Source organism: Ursus arctos, unplaced genomic scaffold, assembly GCF_023065955.2.
Source record: "Ursus arctos isolate Adak ecotype North America unplaced genomic scaffold, UrsArc2.0 scaffold_4, whole genome shotgun sequence".
NCBI classification, from domain to species: Eukaryota; Metazoa; Chordata; class Mammalia; order Carnivora; family Ursidae; genus Ursus; species Ursus arctos.
This window is the reverse complement of record NW_026623056.1, coordinates 19,542,549-19,563,130: the sequence shown is the minus strand read 5'-3', so window position 1 is coordinate 19,563,130 and position 20,582 is coordinate 19,542,549. Positions and strand designations below refer to the sequence as shown.

The window sequence follows — 20,582 nt, the reverse complement described above, 5'->3', positions numbered from 1 at the left end:
TAAGGCAGTGATGGCTGAACTACCTCTAAGTTTCTTACTAGGAATCTCTCTTCAGGTTTTTTTTTTTCTTTCCTTCCTTTATGTGTGTGTGTGTGTGTATGTGAATGTTATGAGATATTTTTCACATCTACTTGGGGCCCAGTGGCTTAAAGACTGCCCAGTTTACAAGTGTCATCTCCTTCCTATCATTGACTGGGACAGTTTCCAAAAACAAACAGAAGGCAAACAAAAAAAAAAAAGGATAGTGCTGAAAAGACACTTGGGAACTGTCACAGCTGATTATGAATGCTAGAGATCAAAGGTACAAGGTCTTAGAAACTGTCTCCTCCAACTCAACGTTAAAAATCTTCAGTCAGTTTTTAGACCCACTCAGCATAACCCCAGACTTTGGTCTACAACTGGTTAACAATTGATAGAGGTGAGGATTCTGGGACTGCCTTCTTTACTTAGAAGTTTAAATTTTAACCCCTTCCCCCATGCCAGGTACACATATAGATACAGCTCCTTTCTGTCCCCCCCCCATCTTAAAGTTATGTAAATATGTGTCTGGATATCAAGGTATAGAATTTAGAACAGATAGGCATCACACAAATCATCGGGGTTATTTCTTCACACGGCTGAAGAAACTGAGTCCTGACAAGTAGTTTTGCTCCAGGTTCCATAAGGGAGTTCCAGGCAGAACTGTAATTAGAAGCCAAGGCTTTTTTGGCAACAAATCCAGGTTTGTTTGTTTGTTTTTTCTCCTACCTCACACCATGCCCCTGAGGAGTTACGTGTTTGTGTGTGTGCGTGTGTGTGTCTCTGTATGTACATATGTTACGAAGACACCGACATGTAGGAAACATGCACGGAGCATCTGTAGTCTGACCTCAGGGAGTAGTGCAATGACTCGAATTTCAGGCAGCTGAAAGGTTTCTGCGGGTGGAGGGTGAAATAAACAAGAAAAGCCACTGTGGAGATGTGAATGGAAAAGTACCGAAGCGCTCCCTCCCTCCGCACATTCTTCCGCTCTCCAACTCTGCCTGCCTGCCAGCCAGCCGGCTCCAGATAGGCTTCCGCACGGTCAGGTGTACAGAGGGCGGTGTGGAGAAGAAGGGGAAAAAATGCAGGCACAACACGCAAATCAAGTTTTTCCACTTCTAGCCTTAGGTAGTAAAGACAGCTAAGTACCGGCAGGCAGCCGCAGGGAGGGTGGGCCAGCTACCCAGAGTTTACAAACACTCAAGTGCTTTCCTCTCTTCATCCCTTCCTGGTCCAGCTGCTGCTTTCCTTCATGCTAGAGTTTCATAGGAAGTGAAAACCCTGCTATTCAAAACAGTGATCCAATGCAATAAACAAATGATTAGGCGTCCCCCCAATCACTTCTCTATTTTAAGCTCCTGATATTTATTTCCATTTTAAAAAAGTGAGAAAAGTGTGGAAAATCAGTGTTTTGGGGGGAAACTCTGAGCAAGGCTAGAAAAGGTTTCTAAAGAAAAAAAAGTCTCAGAATAAAACAGGCTGAAAGCAGGCAGCATATGGATCAAAATTAAACGTTGACACTTCTTTTTCAGAAGGTAGTAGCTGGAAATCATCTTCTGTTTTTTCTTTTACTGTCTCAAAACTTTCTGCTCAATTTCTCTAAAATATACCAAGAAATCTCCCTTCTTTCTCCAAGGATAATGTAGGGAGCTTGTCTACAATAACTCTAAATGAAGGATTTGAGAGAAAAGGAATAGGTAAAATTTTCTACATCAGGTGGACAGCATCTTCCACACCCATCAGAAGTAGTGTCGAGTACCGCAGCACAGGTGACAAACACAACCAAACACAAATGTCCATCAAAACTCAGAAGTAGCATCGTGACCTGGAGTTCGTTCTGAGAACCAATTTACAGTTAACGAGAAACCCGAAGCAGCCTTGCTTTCCCCTCTTCTGCCAGAAAACAGGACACCCTCCTCCAAAGCCAGGCAGTCAGATCACCCTCATTCTCTGAAACGACACAGGACCATCAAACGGAGACCCATTTTCAGTTGTGTCCTAGGGTCATGCATGCCTCTGGTGAGGGCCAGCCTGTCCTCTGGAAAGAGAGAAGCCTGGGGGAGTTGCGTGACTGATCTGTAAGGTTCTTTACCGTTCTAAAATCCATCATCCTGAGATGTGATAGATAGCTTAAAGATCTACCAAGCTTCCAGAAGTTCCTGACAGGTGAAACCAACTTCCTGTTTGGAGCCCCCTTAAAAAGAGGACAAGACGGTATTTATTCGAAGGATAGTTTCCTTTTCAGCTATGACTGAATTGTGGGGAACTGGATGCAAAATCTGTTCCCTTCCTTAAATAGTTGTAATATTAGGACCAGGCTATTTTATTTGTAACGAAGCTTATATTTACCCGGCAGCTGCGTTCAGGAACCTATTACTATGCCCAGTCCACTGGCCTGGTCCTCTATTCTGAGTATTAATAGCAAGTAACCATTAAACCACAGGACGGTTGATACATAGTCCCTCCAAGTCTACAGGAATCACTCATAAGACCCCAGACACGGAATCTCTCTTTAGAGCTTCTTAAGGATGATTTAAAAGAATTTGAATATATTCAAGTCAATCCTTTCTTTAATCCTATAACATAGCACTGCGGGAGTGAGGGAGCCCACACAGTGATGCCAACTGGCTACTGATGGGGAGAGATCAAGACTAAGAGAAAGAAGGACAATTTGGAAGCAAGTCAACTGGTATAAAATTTGACAGTTACGCTCCTAGGATTTGAAAAGAGATTGGGAAGTGGGTGCACAATTTTCCTCACTGTTCATTCAGTAGAGAGAAAGGGATCTACCTAGAGTCTCTATCTTCAGAATATTTTCAATATTTTTTTCTTTTAACCGTGTCCTTCTGATCAATTTCTGTCAATGTAAACAGTGATTTGGCAAAAAACCCAAACAAAAACAAAAACAAAAAACAACGGTCATAGAAATGTGGGTCTCTGGCACTTGGTCCCAGAAATAATGTGCAGGGAAGGTTTGAGGTCCCTAGTGGTGGGGTTAATTATCTATAAACTAGGCCTGGTGGGTTTTCCCTCCAGGGGCTCCCTGCAAAGAATTAAAAAGGTCTGAGGTACAAGAAGGGTGAATTCCTTCCCAGCCCCCATTCTGGCTAGTTCTACTGCCAGAGGGAGATTTCCCTCTGCTCTGCAGCGCCCCCATGGGGCTAAGATTGGAGTGGCAAAGAGAACGCAGGAGGGACAAACTGTGTTGGGGGGGGGGGGCGACCGCAGGGGACCAAGGAGGCAGGATGACAACTTTGATTAGAAAAGTGACCAAAAATCATAAAAGTAATCTCCATCGTAGGATCAATAATAGGTCAGAGCCATACATTTCACATTCCAAACCATATACAGATACACCTGAGAAATCTTGAAGTAAGACTGCACTCAAAGATAGAAAAAAATATCACACATATAAATGCACAGAGAAAATCGTTTCAGCAAAATCGGGGTATCGTTTTGAATCCAGTGGAATTCATTTAAAACTCTGAAAAGGAAAGGGAAGGAGACAATAAAAAAGCAGATAGTCCGCCTTCTGGCAGAATGAATCTGCACTTGACAATATCATGTGTCTTTGGGGGTAAAATGTTCATTTCAACAACAGTGACAGGATTAGGCCTATGTATATTTTTCAAAAATCCTTTACAAGGCAGGCTTTTCTGCAGAGGCTGCAGTAATCCATCTGTCAATAAGTATTAAAATATTCAGATTTCATAGGAACAGACACGCATATTTCTTAAGCTCCAGACCTTGTGGAAAATAATCAACCCCTTTGGACCTCTTCTGGTTCTAAAATTCCCAACACAGCCTTTTAAAGGTGGTGGTGGGGTGCACTGACAATAACATTTTCAGCAACAGATCTGAACTTCTTAGGGACTTTTCCTCGGAAAGAAATGCCAAATATCCCAGGAAACAGCCCGTAATCTTTCGTAGCTCTGCTCATTTCTCCATTATAAACCCAAATTTGAGGTAGGTAGGGAGAGGTAGATTATTTTGGGCCATATCTTTTTTGGAAATTAACATGTGCAGAAATTTTGTGGAACCTTTAAGAACTCATCTGTAATTTAATGAGTCGCCTGAAGGACTCTCATAGCCAAGGCTCAGAACAGCCTGACCTTTGAAAGCTGCTTCTGGTCCAAACATTTTGGGTTAATTCTTGAGGAATCTGAAATATTATTTTCCCCTCACACCCTTCTTTTAAGAGAGAGACATAAAAGAAACAAGAGTCTCCCTCATTCGGGGATGAGTAGGAGGGGAAAAAACCCCAACCAACATTTAAATAGGGAAACTGGCAGTTCTGAATAAACAAACCAAGGCCCACAGTGAAATGATTCTGCACTGCATTTGCCTTTAAAAAGAAAGGAAAGAAGAAAGAAAGAAAAGATTTCCCCCCTTCTCCTCCTCCTCCTCCCAAGTGAGCTCCGAAGCTAAGGAGCCAGTGCTGCGTGCGGAGCGCTGTAGTTGTAGCACAGGCTGTTCTAAATACACGCAGTATCTGTGATCCTGGCACGGCAGGCCTTTAGAATTCCCTCCGGCTGATCTCTTCAAACGCAGACAGGAGAGATTTTTTACAACGACCTTGAAACGAGCGGGGGGTTGGGGGGAGCGCGGGGGATCAAGACCTTAAGAAAAAGCAAAACACAAACATGTATTTGGCTCACATAATTTTGTAGAACACATGCGTACACATACCCAAATACACACACGTTTCTTCCAACAAGAAATTTCCTAACAGTCAACAATAACAGAAAGAGTAAACCCACCACTTGCTGTCCTGGAAAGAAACAAACCAAACCAAAACAAATCCTTTGAACATGTCCCTCAAGTGCAGGAGAGCCTCCTCTCAGTAAAAAGTCCAAGGGAAGAAGAAAATTGCATCGCCCCCCCCAAAAAAAGTGGGGGTTGGGATTGTTACATGCGATCAAAAACTGAAGCTGCTTTCAATAGTCACAATATTAAAATAACACATCTTCTTTAAAATGCTTGAGAGATTAGATAAGAAAACACACACACACACACACACACACACACACAAAACAAAATCCAACCGATGCGGGATCCTACTATTTACGTAACACCACAAACTTGCAAAAGGCAAAAATCAGAAGGAAAAAAAAATCCAAAAATCATCAAAATACAACCACCAAAAAATCCCAAGCCACCACAATTAACAAGGAAAAACCAAACCAAACCAAACCAAAAAGAAGACCCAAATAAAATAAAGCAAATGAACCCACCGAAGACTGCTTGGCAAATATTTTTCTCGTGGTGCCTAATATTCTAGCTGGAAAGAGCTGTGGTGTTTATTGTTTTTTCTCTTACTCGCCTCTAAAGCTACTATATATAACAGACTTTTTCCAACGGGTCGAACCTCTCGCTCCCTTTTGTGTATTTAGCTCGAGGAGCTGAGTTTATGGGTAAGAGAGGAGGAATTAGCCCCAGACCCCGGGAAAGCAAAGCGCACTCCCCCTCTTATGTCACCGAATAGCAAATTAGTTCTCAGAATTCCAGAGGCCGAGCTTTGCTACAGCGAAGACGCCGACGTCACAGAGGGGGCGCCCACGTGACGCTGGCGGAGCAGGCCGTACCATTGTGCGGGGCCCCGGGAGGGAGGGACGCCGTCTGGCCCCTCGAGCCTCGAACCCGAACCTCCAAATCCGGGACGTCTAGCCGCTGAGGACCTCGAAATCTTCCGGAGACTGGAAAAACATTGTGGTTTTGAGGGCTTTCCATGGGACAAAAGAGGCAAAAGTCCCGGAGAGCTGACACCGAGTCCTCCCCTGCCACGTAGCAGTGGTAAAGTCCGCAGCTCAAATTCCGAGAATTGAGCTCTGTTGATTCTTAGAACTGGGGTTCTTAGAAGTGGTGATGCAAGAAGTTTCTAGGAAAGGCCGGACACCAGGTGATTATTGCTGTTGCTGCTGCCGCTGCTGCTGCTGCCGCCGCCGCCGCTGGTGCCGCTGGTGCCGCTGCCGCCGCCGCTGCTCATGATCATTATTTTACCTTTTAATTCTTTTTTTTTTCCGCTCTTGCCAAATGCTTTGGCTCCAAGTTTCCTATGTGTATCTATTGATATAAATGTATATATTTATTTATTCTAGCTGTCAGGTGTTAAAATAAATGCCGAAGATTAGTCCCACGTCTCTCCCACTCTAGGATATAGATTTTTATATATTTATTATTTTATTCTTGTTGTCTTTGAGTGAATCGGCCGGTTTGAGGAGGCTTTTGCCGCCCTCCCTTGTGTTGTTTTGGTTTTGGAAAAGGAGGTGGAGGAGAGGAAGGAGGGGAATTAGGGGGCGGCCGGAGCCGAGAGAACGAGACAGTGTTTGGGGGGTGCTCCGGGCAAGTCTGGGGGCTGTCTGGCCCCAGACGGCGGAGAGGACGCGCGCTCGCGCTCTCGCTCTTTCTGCTGCTGCTTGCGTACGGCTTGTGATCTCGCTGGATTCGGGCGGCTGTGTTTTTTCCCTCTTCTCGCTTGCAAACTGCCTTCCTCGCTCCCTCGCTCCTGCCTCCCCTTCCCTCCCTCCCTCCTCCTCTCCCTCGCCTCTCTTTCCTTCTCCTCTCCCGTCCTTCTTGGTGACTCCGGGAGGCGAGGAGGGAGGCTGCCCGCTCGCTCGCCCCGCTGGCTCCCTTCCACCGGCCTCGCTCCTCTAGATTCCCTTCCTCCGAGCCGAGATTTGGGAGGAAAAATGCAAGCGAACTCCTCGGGTTTTGTTTTTCTCCCCCCCCCCCCCATAAGCCCAGTTGAAGTATCGTTTCTACTGTTTCCTTTTAGAGCCGCGATCTTCCAGACGAGATCCGAGTGTTTTGGTGTCCCCTTGTCCTGTGTTTTGGGGGAGGTTTAGCTTGCCTGGGGGCGGGGATGTTGAATACTTTGAAAATTATTCTTTCTTGGTTGCAGTCGAGGGAGTCGGGAACCCCCGCGCGCTCCCTCTCCTCATCCTGAGGAGAGAGGCTGGTGGCGGGACAGGGATTTGGGGGGTGGGTGGCAAAGGGGTGCGCGTTTGCACCTGCGGTGCCGTTTAGCGTGCGGGGACTCCGGGAAGCTTCACAGGACGGCCCAGCCGAGCGGGAAGGTGGCAGGATTTCTGGCGGTCGCGGTGTTTGTGTTTTGGGCGCTGCGTGACTCGGTGTTAGCTCCCAATGGCTGTTCCCCGCCTCTCCTAAATTTTGTTTTATTTTTTCCCATGGTGCGAGCTTTGTAAAAAGACGACTGCAGACGGGAGAGTAGCCGACGTCAGGCTTCAGGTTCCCGAGGTCCTTGCACTGGGCGAGGGGAAAAACAAACAGCCCCAGCCCGCGTTCCTACGCGCAAGACCCGGGAGGAGAGAAGGGCACGCTGTGGCCCTGGACGAGGGACCCGGAGCGGGAGGAGGGGGCGCGGGCGCGAAAGGGAGATCTTTGTGAGTGATTTTGCAAAAACGGATTGCGAGGCTGGTTGGATTTGCAACCTGTGGCTCTCCTCGAGGGAGTAAGAATGGGGGAAGGCGGCGGCGGCGGCGGCGGCGGCCCGGGGCGGGAGCCGGTGGGGAGTTGGAGCCTCGGAAATGGGCTGCGCTCTAGGGCCGCGGGAGCTAGGGGCCACCGCGCTGCGAGAGGTAGTGACCGTGGTCAGTGTCTTGAGAACTGTGGATTGCGTTGCCTCTGTGATGCCGTGTTATTGGAACTCTGGCGAAAAATGGAGTTAGCGTTACAATAATTGAGTTTTAAAGCTCCCGCATGGAAAACAAAAACACAACCCAGTAGATTAAAAAAAGAAGAATGAAAAAGACCCCTTTTATGGGGTGCCCCCTTTTGCAGTGGTTAAGAGTTGGTGGTGGGGGTCCAGCAGCTGAACGGAGAGAAAGACCCCAAATAGGGTACTGAAAGTCCAGAGCTGTTACTGGGTCCCTGACCACTACAGAGAGCTGGTCATCTTCCCCACCACCACCAGCAGCCACTGGAAACTGATTTAATCTTTTATGGATTTTTTTTCCCCATTCAGTTTATAGTTTCCAGGAGGAAAATCTTGTAACTCTTTACTTTTTTTTTTTTAAGTAAAGTATCAATAGATGCTTTTTTTTTTTCTGTCAAAAAAAAAAAAAAAAAAAACTGGGGCAGGACAGAGGGAACCAGGGAAAGGGCTGTTTAGAAATACAGTTTGTGGCTCTGAGCGATGCCACCGGCTTCCTCTACAGAGACTGCCAGTTTCCCTTTTTCTTTGCAAGGTGTGTGTGGTTTTAATAAATAACTTAAAAAAATAAGAGGGGGGCCAGCAAGATGTGTCAGGAGACAGGTATCTATTTTGCTCACTATTTACTACCAAGAGCCTTTGGCACTGGAACAGAACCTCGTAAATCTGCAGCCCAAGTTGAAGTTCATCTGGCCCCAGTCCACACGCTATTCCTGGAGGTAGCAAACATGAGCTCAAAGGAATGAGGTGAAATCACATTCTTGCTTTAAAATATATACTTTTGGGGGGGGGGGGGTTAAGAAGAAAGAATATTGTCTCTGGGGGAGGAGGAAATGGAAAGAGGGCTCCAGGAGATGGGCATTCCCTTGCTAAAGTGACTCCAGTTGGGTCCTCAGGCTGAAATAGAAACCTGTAGATGGGAAATATTTCCCCCTCCCCCCACTTATAAATAGAAGTTTCCAATATCCTATTTGGAAGACTTTCCAATACTGCAGGCCCAAGCATTGGCTGGTTTTAAGGGTCTGTTGATAGTGACAATAAGGCCAGAAGCTGTTGGTAAACTGGGCAGCTTGAAGGAGAAGGAAGCCAGAAGAGGGAATTCTCCAGTTGGCCTTTTCTTCTGTGCTCAACTGTGAAGGGTTTTACCCCATGCTTTCTTGAAAAGACTCTCCAGTTTATTCTGGGTTTGCTGGATGGGGATGGGACTCTAAACCCTTAAGCTGTCGCTTGCTGAGCCTTGAAGAGTTCCAGTTATTGGTTGAGTAAATGGTAGCCAGGACTAGATGTCAAAATCCTTCCTTCCCTCTCTCCCCTGCCTGGTAGGCACACTCACAACCCACTTGATTGTGAAAAACTTGAAGAGATTTAGAGGAGGTGGTGCGGCAGCGCCACCCCTTGGTAGGTGAAACTCTCTACTTGCAAAAGTCAAATATTTGAAAAACATTGTGAAATGACCTTATGAGGATTTTTGTTTTTCTTTAGAAAGGGGAGACAAAACTAACTTTTAAAAAAGGACTTTGTAGTTGATTTCTCAAATGGGGAGGAAAAGCGTTGCTTTCTAGCCAGGATAGTGTCATAAGAGGCAAAGAAGTTGGAGTGTGTGTGTGTGTGTGTGTGTGTGTGTGTGTGTATGCGCGCGGGGAGGGTTGCCTAGTTGGCTTTAAGTAGGTGAGTTCTCCAGACGGAAATAGCCTCCTTCCCCCTTGGACTTGACTTCTCAGAGCACCTGAATTCTGTTGCCAGTCTGACACTGAGATAAGGAGAAATGTCTTGGTGTAAAAACAAACCAGTGATTGAAAGTCCTGTAGTTTTGCTGGCGGTGATGGTCGTGTCTGTGGGGGCTGGGTTGGGGACGGAGGTTTCTGGATGGCGTGGGGCAACGGTAGGCTGGTCTGTAGCTGGGTTTTAGCCTTCTGGGAGTCGAAACAGTGTGGCGCGTACCGGCTTCCTGCACTGCGCAACAAGTGGCAATGCCGCCGCAGTGATCCGAGCGAGGGTGCCCTGTCGTGGCGAAGCCGGCCCCTTTCTCTTCGCCCCGCTGGAAGCCAGGAATGGCTCTTCCCGGTCCTCCCCGCCTCCCAGTCTGTGACCAGCACCCCCGCCAAAGGCCAAAGTCAGCCCCTCTTCCCCCACCCTCCGCCTTTACCGAGCCGTAAGCCTGGGTGGAACCCTGCCCTTGGCCTCCAGGACCCCTTTTCTCCGTGGGAATCAGGAGTTTATTCCCGACTTTCTTTGCTGGTCGACCAGTGTTTGGCAAGAAGCTCTGCTAATACCTTCGAGTTCCATTCTGCTTTTTGAAGACAAGCGCACCCTTTCCTTCCCTTCTAATACATTCAGCCTTTCGGGCTGGAAAAACCAACGTGTAATACATGAACACAGCTCCAGAGACCGCGTTGTGGTTGCTAGAGGAGTGAGCATCGGGAAGAACGGAATTACATCTAGTAAATTAAATGTTTTGCAGCGTTGCTTCTAGAGGCAACCTCCTCCCGCTAACAGATCCGAAAAAAAAAAAAAAAAAAGTGGGGGGCAGTCGTTTGTGGAAGGCTGTGGCTGCGCGGTGATTTTTCAAACGGACTGAGTCTGCCACCTAGTGGTAGATCGTAGCCGAGTCCCCCCCCCCCCCCCCAGCTTGGGCGGTGGACCGACCCTGTCACCTTCCCAAGTAGCCCTACCAGGTGCTAGGCTGACAGAGGAGGGCAACATCCGATGAGGATGACACCTCACCGCCAAAATCTTGGTAAGGCGGATGAAAATTCGGAAGCCTCCAGATGCTTGCCGTGTCCACCACGGTCGCTCAGCGAGTGGCATCGGCCTCCACTAAGAGAACCTTAATGAAATAACCCGTTTTGAACACACTATCTTTCTGTCGCTGTGCCGTCTCCCTGGGTGAAGTGGGTAGTGGAGGGATGCATGGAGGCTCTAAGACATAAAGCTCTTTACAGCTGAGAAAACAGGCGGCCTCATGAGGGGGGCCTGTTGCTGGTGGTGAGTTAGTACCCTAACCGGGATCAGATTTTTACCTTCTGAATTGCAGGTCAGTGACTTAAAGTCAAAGGCCAGTTTATCTCCGCTCCTTTGAAGTATCTAAGAGAAAGGACCAGCACTAAGAGATACCCATGATTTTAATGTTTCAGGTCAGCTAGCTGGGAACAGTTCCCCAGGTGTTTTGGAGGAATTTTAGAAAGTATAGCGTAACTAATTTTCAGTGACGGATACGGAAAGCCTACCGCGGTGCTGAGGGGTGGGGGTCCCAGATCTTGAGGAGCGTGCCTGTGTTAGTGAGTGATTAAGTCCCAGTCCCTAGACTTGCAGAGATGCAACTCGCTTCGCCCGAGGCTCACATTTGGATTCTGAAATCACCCTCTTCCCCTTCCTTCCAAGCTGCCTAGTGGCTTGGCCAGAGATCAGTTTCGTGTGTGTGTGTGTGTGTGTGTGTGTGTGTGTGTGTGTGTGTGTGTGTGTCGGGGATGGGGGGTCATATGGACAGTCAGGGTGTAATCCTCATAGAATTTGGGCCACAATAGCTTCTTATTAAGCAAAGTTTTATTTTCTCGGAGTTCAAAACTTAAGATGGCAAAAGCGCGTAGAGGTGCCGGCGACCCCTAGCGACAGCCGCCGGCGCGCGCACTCGCGGGAGATGCTGAGGTCTCCACCGCTGTGGTCCGAGGGAATCGAGTTCAGCCTCTCCCACTGCGGGAGCAGTCGGAGGCCGCGTCGGAGAAACGCGCCTCTGTTCGGTTTGGAAACGAATCTGGGGATGTGTTTGAAGAGCGGTCAAGTTTGACTCATCGCTTTCCAAGGACAGTTAGTGCCTTCCATCTTCATTAACGTGAATAAAGACCTTGGCTGACTTTTGTCCAGATCGGATTTTTAAAGGCATTGTTTGCTTGGGGACATCATACCGCTCCCCTCCCCCGGCAGCCTTTTTGCAAAAGCAGAGCCCAGTCCAGCCTGGATGACCGAGATATCTTTGCTCGGGGACGTGGTTTGCTGGCATTGTGTGCCGGCTCTTTCTGGAAGGCTGTCTCGAGCTGGGCGCATGGGGAGCGTCCCTTCTGCAGCTCCTCTTCAGATCTTGATGATAAAACACATCCCTCTATTTTATTGCATTTCCTAGAAGCTTGCAGGCTTGAAAGAGCGCTGTTGGCAGGAAACGTGATAGAAATAAAGTCAGGACACAATGTCCCCGAACACCTTGGTCACCCAAAGCTACTGCTGAGGCTACCGCGTTATCAAATTCGCTTTCATTTATTGTCGTCTCCTCCGCCCTCCCGCCCCCCAGTTAAGAGAGCGAAGAGTGTTTCACCCTTAAACAAAAACAACGGCGCGGTTTAACCACACCCCCTACCGCTGGACCACCGTGGCTAAACTGGGGCAGCTGGTTAGCTGAGCCGCTGCGCAGAAAAGGAGCGCTCCTGCAGGAACCCTGATGCTGGTTTCACTATGGCAGCTCCAGCCTAATTAAAATCCCTACTTCCTGCCCCTAAACAGTGCTTTGCACTTCCAGATTCTCCTTTGGATTTCTCGGCGAGTTATTGGAGTCATTAGATTACCAATAATCCAACGGCCGGCCGGGATTAGAGAAGGGGTGGTGGAGGGGGGTGCGAAAGGCATTCTCCAAATCTGGAGACTGTGTCTAAAGTAGGTCAATGGGAAGGAGAGGCGGGGCTACACGGGGGTTGTCGGTTTCAAGCCTTGATGGAGGGCTCTCTCTAGTGTTTAGCAGCGGTAAGACATGATTAGGTTCGAGCTCCCGGAACTACGGGAATCCTAATTCCCAATAAGTGCATGTACTTAATTTTAACTTCCCTTCCTAGATACTCACCCCCATTCCATATTAAATTTCAACCTTCGCTTTCACCTTTATTCCACCGGGCGAAGGGATGAGAAAGTCTCAAAGTAGGACTTTCTGAGGCGGATGAGGCCCAGTCTTTACCGACGGCCCTGACCCCGCCTCCGCCGCTGATGGGATGCGCGGCGCAGTGTGACGCCACCCGCGGGTTTTAGGACTGGACTGCGGCCTTGGGCGCTGCGTCTTTCGAGCCCCTGGCCCTGGAAAATTCCTCTCGGAGCCCACTATTAAGACCAATTAGGAGAGGGCGCCCAGGGGTTATAATTCCAAGGAAGGCCCAGAGAAAGCGAGGCATCCTTGGAATCAGCGCCCCGGTCTCTGCGGAATCCTTACGTCGTCTCTAAGGTTTCGGAGAAATCGGATTCCGAAATCCCGAAACTTGGCCAGGTTCGGCCTGGCAGCTCCTATTCTAAAGACTTTGGGCGGAAACAGAGCCTAGCAGGGTTCCCCTATTTGCCAACGTAGGCGGAAGGGGCTTTCGGTTTGGTTTTCCTACAAGTCGTCTGGCACGCGCTGGATGGAGACCCTCAATTCTAGGGACTCCCATCTTTTTGACCTTGACGCCTGGCCTAACCACCCTCTTAAAGGGGGGCGGAGGCAAGCAAAAAACAAAAAGCAAAAATAAATAAATGACGCACCAGGCAAACAAAGGCCAGAATTGGGCAATTTGAAGTCATAAAGTGAGCCTCAGATTGGACCCGAATTCCTGGGTTCTAGGCCGGCTCGGCTACTAACTTGTGTGACTTTCCCCATTTATAAAACTGTTATGGGGAAGGGTTGCGCCGGGTGAACTCAGAGTCCTGGACCGGGCGCGGGTGAGGGATTTAGGGGAAAGTGTGCCTATTCCCCCGCGAGCCTCCCCGGGCGGCCCCCCCTCCCCGGGTGAATCCCCGGCGGCCCTCGCGGCGCAGGCGGCGATCCTGGCGGCCGTCGGGGCCGGCAGCTTCCTGGAAAGTTACTTCTCGTTGGAGCCGGCGGTAGGCAGAAAGTGTTCTGTGAAATCCGCTGAGCTGAGATCGACTACATTCCGGGAATGAGAGGGCTGTGCCATTCCCCTCACTACCCCCTGCCTTGACGGCGTAACAGGAAAAAAAAAAAAAAAAAAAAGCACACACAATGTTAGCTACCGAAGTGCACGAAACGTTTTATTTGAATGCAACCAAATTAAGGGCTGCCACGATCTCACCACGGGGCCTCCGACGCGCCTGCGGGGGCTTCGCGGCAGATGGGCAGCGGCGCCCCCAGAACGCCCGGGGGTGGGCGGTCCCTGGCGGGCAGGTACGGTAAGGCCGGGGTCGGCGGATCTAGCCCGGGCTTGCCGCGGAGCGCCCGGCTCGGCTTTGTGCCCCTGTGTGCGCGCGCGCGAGGAAACGGCTGCTTCGTGCCCGCCGAGTGGAGGAGCCGGGAAAAAGGATGGATGGGAGTTTTCATATTGGCTCACTCTCGCTCTTAACCTCGCCTCTCGTCCTTCTCTCACCTGCTCTCTTGTTACCCTGCTTTCGCCTTCTGCTGTTTTCACTTCCCTCTCTGCCTTTTTCAGAGGGAAAGGTCCCTCTTTTTTCATCTCCAACTCCTTTAAAAGATCTGCCTTCTCTTCAAGGTGCCTAATTGCAGATCCAGAGATTTTGAAAAGGCAGAAGAGAGAAAGTGTGTGGGTGGAAAGACAACGTTTAGGTCTGGCCGGGTGTTACTGTGGCTGGGGCGGGATGGGGTTCCAGAGAGTCCAGGTCTGGGCCCTTGGAGTCATCAGTGTCAGTTTCTCTTTGACAGCCTTGCTTTCTTGGCAGTTGATTTTGTGTTATGAGTATTGCCTGTGGCATCGCTGGGATGGCTGAAGCTAGGGGACGGAGTTTGTCCAGGACGTTGCTGGAGATTAGCTTTCAGTCTTGGTGGAGGCTTACCGGGTGGAGCCTCGGTGACCTTCTCAGTGAATCAGGGCTGTTATAGGCATCCCGTACAGTAACGGATGGGAAAGGGCTGAGTGGTCCCTAAGAAGCAAAACAGCTGTAGGTGCTTCCACACTTGCAGCATCCAGAGGGAGGCCTGGCTTCCCACATCCACCATAACACACACTCAGTAGCTGTGGGGCCTCCTGAGTTAGAGCTAGCTGAAGAAGGAGTGGACTTCATAGGAACGTGGTCCTCAGTGTATGTGCACTTGTGTTTAACCAAGCAGAGGTGGAGAATGAAAATGGCCCAGGCCCAGGCCCAGGGCCAGGTTCACAAGTAGACAGACCCCTGAGAATGGGGAATGTTTGGTCTGTTTCGATGTGCATATGGAATGAGTCATTGCCACTTGCCAAGGTGAAATGGCGAATTTGGGCTTCCCGCGGTTCCAAAAGTCTGTGACTGGGAATTCACAAGCGAGCTGGTAGTTGAAGCTGGCTGAAGGACAGCCTTAGGTATTCCAGAAGTGTTGAGGGATGTCTTTCATGGGGGAAGAGGAGACGGTTTATAAATGAAACTCTCACGTGTCTTCAGCATTCTTTTTCAACGGGGACAATCAACTGAACTTTGGTTAGGACCGATCTAGTGTATCTCTCTTTGCCCATCTTGAGTTAGGATGGGAGAGGAGGAAATAGGTTCTTTGGTCTCTTTCTGTCCTCTCCCTTCCCCCATTCCCTTCCCTCATCCTCACTCACTCACATGCACACACTAACGTTGAAGCCGATGGGATTGAGTGACTGGCACTTGGGACCACAGAGAAATGTCAGAGTGTTTGGTTACAGACTCAAGGAAACCTCTCATTTTAGAGTGCTCATTTGGTAAGATTCAGCAGCCTGGAATGGGGGCAAAGTGTTTGTGTGGGGAAGGAACTTAAAAATGAGATTCACCCACATTAGGGTGCTGTCTTGCATGTTCTACAGCACGTAGGCTGATTTGGAAAAGGGACAGGAATTTGAGCCAGAAGACCTAGGGCTGGGCCGCTAACCATCTACGTGGCCCAACATGACCTCCCTGGCCTCAGGCCCCTTTACCCGGAAAATAGCTCTAAAGGGCTATGCTTTAAAAAAAAGGAGGGGGGAGAGTGGAAGAGGACTCAGATATTGTTTTGTTTTGCAGCCCACATGTGATCATAAACGAGAGTCTTACACCTATGCTTTAACATTATTTTGCTTTAGAGAAACCAATGTGGAGCGGGTGCATATTTCGTGAGAGCTCCCTGGCCAGTGCTTAGCTAAAGCACGCAGTTAAATATCTTTGGCCAGCAGGGGGAGTACAAGCTTGAAAGTGTGTAGCCTTCTATCTGGTGTTAGACCAAGGAGGGAAAGAAAAGGAAACTTTGAAAAAGACAAAGATACTCAAGAAAAGCATAGATACACCATCTCTGGGTATATTCTGCACACCTTGTATTTAGTCTTAAATGTTCAGATGGTCAAGAATTACTGGCTGGTTATTTGTCCTACCCAAGCCACTTGAACCCCTGAGCCTCAGTTTTGTCAGGAGTGAAATAGAGATAAGGACATTGACCCCAGTAGACCTTGAGAAATCATTCTAAGACTTGAAAGATAGTATTTTAGCAGGTTTTGGAGATTGGTCAGAGTTCTTAGGCCCCTGAAGGATCATTCTCATTAATATTGAAAGAACCACTTTTCTTCTAGTTTTCTTTCCCACAAACACTAGTGGCCTTTGGATGGTATCCATTTTCTACTTTGACAAAGGCACTACATGTGTTTACTACATATAATTAATGTGTGCAATCGTGTTCCCAGTACTCAGGGCAAAAACATGGTTATCGCATAGCTTCGGTGCCTGTTGTTTCCGTAAGAGCAGAGCTGGAAAAATGTTTGCTAGCTTGTGGTAAAACCACTCCAGCTGGCAGGCTGCAGCTATCAAAGTAAAACTAAATACATGTGTCTAAAATAAGACTATAGTGGACAATCTAACATTCATGGAATCAATTTCTGTTTGCTTTTTTCTCTTCCCTGCAGATTTTAAGCAAAATTTTGGACTGTGAATCAAGGCATTGGGTAAGTAAATCTAATTATATGCTTTAAAATTTTGTGGACAAACTGTTTCTTTTGAATTTGCCGATGCGTGTGTTGCTGTGAACTTGGCCGCTTTTCATTAGATGAGATAAAGGATAGCCGATTCCCTCTCCCTCACCCATTTACCCCTGTGTTAGACTATCTTAACTGTTGTATGATCATTCATTCCCTCGCTCATTTCTTAGTTCAGAGCCCATGTAGTCACCTACTATGCGCCAGCAATGTGCTAGGAGCTTGAAGTACATTCAGAGAATTCTAAAGCCTAAAAGAGGAAGAACAGATGGTGGCTGGGATAATGAAATGAGATCCTGACGAGAATAGCTGCGATTTTGGAGAACCTACTATGGACCAGGCACAGGTCTCTAAATTTTACAACCACATAGGTATTACTCCTCCTATTTTGGGAAACCAAAGCCCCGAAACAGTAAACAATTTGCCCCAAGTCACAGAGCTAGCAAAAGATAAAGCTGGCGTGCTAACCTTCAAATTGTGGCTTCTCTCCCTGTAACATGCTCACTGCCTCTCCGCGCTAGGCAGAGTATTTGGTATGTGGGAAAAGCACTCTACAGATATTCATTCACTTCTGCTTTCCCCGAATGGGCTTTCTATTCCAACTTGTTAGAGAAAGATTATGTTTCCCATCTTACAGATGTGAACTGTAATGCCCAGAGATGGGCCCACAAATTGGTCAAAGACCAAACACAAGGGACCTCGGTGTGTATCTCATGTGTTAGCAGGCTGCACCCCTGTCTTCACATCCCTGGTAAGCAGGAATTGGGTTCGGAGAACTCACAAGATTTTGACCCCTTTCTTTCCAGGTGAAGACAAAATGGCCTCCCCGGCTGACAGCTGTATCCAGTTCACGCGCCACGCCAGTGACGTTCTTCTCAACCTTAATCGCCTCCGGAGCCGTGACATCTTGACTGATGTTGTCATCGTGGTGAGCCGTGAGCAGTTCAGAGCCCATAAGACAGTCCTCATGGCCTGCAGGTGAGGGGCCTGGGGGGGAAAGATGCATGTATAAAAGGGCAGTGATGGTATGGGCAGGCAGCAAGGCAAATTGTGCAGGCCTTTTGCTGTGTTTGGAATTACGTCTCGTTTGTCTCCAGACCGCCAGCATGTGGCCTGGCGGAGTAGGCTCCCAGAAAGTGAATGAATGAACACACGTTTGGAGAAGAAAGAGTTTCTGTTCTGTGGGAAGAGAGGGAGCAGAAATGGTATACTGTCTCAAGAAAGGATGTGTTTGGGACAAGCACAGAGAATAACTTCAGTTAACCAGTGAATAAAGAAGTGAAAGGGGGTTTTACAGTATTTGAAGCAAGTGAATTTGAAGTCTTTTACCGTTTTATTCTGTAACTGCATGTATTCTGTCCTGTGGCTATCTTTCCATGGGTGTCTCGGACTATGTGCGTGTAAGTTAGGGAGGGAGAGCCAGCCGATTCTTCCTCTTTGTCGAGTATTTCGAGTTTTGGGAGCTAGTTCGTATTACATCATCTCCCTGGATCTCTGCAGTGGCCTTCTATGTTATGGAGGCATAATTACTTCCCTTTTATAGACAATAAAACAAAGGTACAGATTGGTGAGCTGTTGTAAAGTCGGGGATCTCTGTTGCCAGCAGAGAGCCTACCCTACATCTACAGCAGACACGTGTGTTTTAATAGTGGCGAGAACAGAATTTACAGAGATATAAAAGTAATAGAAAATGCTAACCTAGTGCTTACTCTGAGCCAGGCATGCACGACCCTGTCAGGTAGACGCTACTCTTCCTGCTTTGCCGGGAAGGAAACCAGGGTGCAGAGAAGTTAAGTGTCTCGCCCAAGGTTGCACAGCTACTCACTGGTTCAAGTCTGGCTCACTTCTGGCAACCCATTCAGAAAGAGCAGACTCAAACTGCCAGCCCGAATCCTGACTTGAAATTGAGCACTCTTTCCTCTACCAGACAACAAGGTCCTGGAGGCACGCCTTGAGGTCTGACTTGTGTCTCCTGGGAGTATTGACCCTATGAAAGTCTGCGGACTTTTAGAAAATCAGTAGACGGTAGATGTCGGCACCCTTTTATTTATTTATCGTCGATACCCAACTTGTTTCTAAAAACAGACAATGGCATTTTAAAAATAAGGATCATGTGTTGGAATAGGAAGAGAAATGCTTATCTCAAAGTCATAGACTAAAAATGGTTACTGCAAATGAGTGCTAGATTTCACTCTGGTAATCCATGCGGTGAAGACTATAAGGAAAATAGCTTCTGTGACTTTGAGAAGATCATTTAACTTCTGATCTCTGTTCCCCCGTTTGTAAAAGGGAGAATGATAATGTCTACCTTGCAAGGTTGTGAGCAACACAGGATAATGTATGTAAAGTGCTTAATAACTCTCTGGCATTTCGTAAGCTCTCCGTAAACGGCAGTTATTATTAATCACCATGGAATTCTGGAGCGAGGCCCAGGGTCGAGGAGCCGAGCCTTGACGCTGGCTGTAACTGACCGCCAGTCCTGCCTGTTCCTGGGACACGTGTGTTTGTGTTGCAGTGGCCTGTTCTACAGCATCTTCACAGACCAGCTGAAGTGTAACCTGAGTGTGATTAACCTGGACCCTGAGATCAACCCCGAGGGGTTCTGCATCCTCCTGGACTTCATGTACACGTCCCGGCTCAATCTGCGGGAGGGCAACATCATGGCCGTGATGGCCACGGCGATGTACCTGCAGATGGAGCACGTCGTGGACACTTGCCGGAAGTTTATCAAGGCCAGGTGAGCTGTCGCGGAGGTAGAAGCCCTTGGAAGTGGGAGAGACCGGAAATCCTTGATAATGCACGCATATCCTCTACGATGTGCCACAGCCTACGTTTCCGCTAGTTTTTGCACACTTCTGCCTTCTTAATTCTTGCGCTGTTATCCGGATATACCCTGTGCAGTCATTCCCCTCTTGCTTTCTTCCGTTCATTGGATGGGCCCTTTCCTCCCACCCATCCCGCCAGGCCAGGCTTGGAAGCCGGCTCCTCTGTGGATGTTTTTACGATGGCCACGCTTCCTCCTTCGGCTCTTCTCCTGTCTCCCTAAGCCATTTGCCTGTCCGTTAGACCTTCCTTCTATTTTAACTATTTGCATATGTGTTTTAGTTTTCCTTTAGACTTCTATTATAATGATTTACATGTGTGCCTTCGTTCCCCTTCCAGACCGTGGGCTGCTTTCCTCATCTTTTATGTTGCCCTGCTCCTACGAGAGAGGACATTTGTTGAATTAAATCGAGTTCACTGGGTCTAATCCCCTCCTTGAGGGCTGGTCAGACCTGACCATCATTTAAAGGGGGGAGGGGGGACCTGAGAGCCCACAAAGTGAAGGGCTTTGCTAAGTGGAGCAGAAACTCGGGGCTTGACTTTTTTAGCACCATTTGATTCGGCTGCTCTAGGGTGATTGCCTCCCTTATGAAACAGAAGGGTTGTTGCCTCTGTTTGATCACCTCCAGGAGCCAGGAACCCAGTGTTCCCAGAGCCACACTGTCTACCTCGGACCGTTAGAAAGCTCCTCTTTATGGCCAGTTGAAATCTGGCTCCCTTAACCTGCACTCATTGGTTCTAGCTCTGTTAACTGTGATTATGTTGAGCTGGCCTATTTTTCGCCCACATAATGTCCCTTCAAGTATGTGCAGCGAGAGCTCGTTGTCTCTTGTGGGTGATAATGGTAGTGAGGTCATCATCGGGGTCGTTTACAAGTACTTTCTCTGGGTCGGGCCTTGTGCTTGGAGTGGTTAAGTAACTTGCTCCAGGTCCCATCGCCGCTAAGTGGCACAGCTGGGATTGGAGAGCAGGTCTGGCTGCTGCCTGCCCTCCAAAGAAAATTCCCCCAAGACTCCAGGCAGCTTATAGGGTGAGTCCTTTCTCCCACAAGGCACCAGTTTGTCTATGACCCTCTGGACATGCACCATTGAACTTCTTCCTTCCCTGAGCCTCCATTTCCATGTGTATAAAATGGAGACAGTAATGCCTTTCTTCCTTTGCAGGATTTTTCATGGATGAAATAAGGGCTCTGAAAGCTTTACATTCTGTAATAT

The 20,582-nt window shown here is 48.3% G+C and overlaps 1 protein-coding gene and 1 long non-coding RNA gene across 12 annotated transcripts in view; one reads left to right on the top strand and one right to left on the bottom strand.

Moving 5' to 3' along the window:
- LOC123000918 (uncharacterized) overlaps positions 1–5,747 on the bottom strand; it is a 94,690-nt gene extending 88,943 nt beyond the window's left edge. For all 7 annotated transcript variants that reach the window (XR_008957388.1, XR_008957383.1, XR_008957385.1 and 4 more), the window contains exon 1: positions 5,256–5,747. This is a non-coding gene — a long non-coding RNA (uncharacterized LOC123000918). The remainder of the gene's footprint in view (positions 1–5,255) is intronic.
- The window catches only part of BCL6 (BCL6 transcription repressor), an 84,057-nt gene that overhangs the window by 55,478 nt on the left and 7,997 nt on the right, over positions 1–20,582 (top strand). Inside the window, exons 1-4 of one of the 5 annotated variants that reach the window (XM_057306861.1) lie at positions 5,852–5,920; positions 16,477–16,515; positions 17,352–17,523; positions 19,061–19,282. In XM_057306861.1, coding sequence (XP_057162844.1) covers positions 17,363–17,523; positions 19,061–19,282 — 383 coding nt within the window. In that variant the 5' untranslated portion in view covers positions 5,852–5,920; positions 16,477–16,515; positions 17,352–17,362. The other 4 variants (XM_026496663.4, XM_026496686.4, XM_026496652.4 and 1 more) reach the window with 4 other exon arrangements.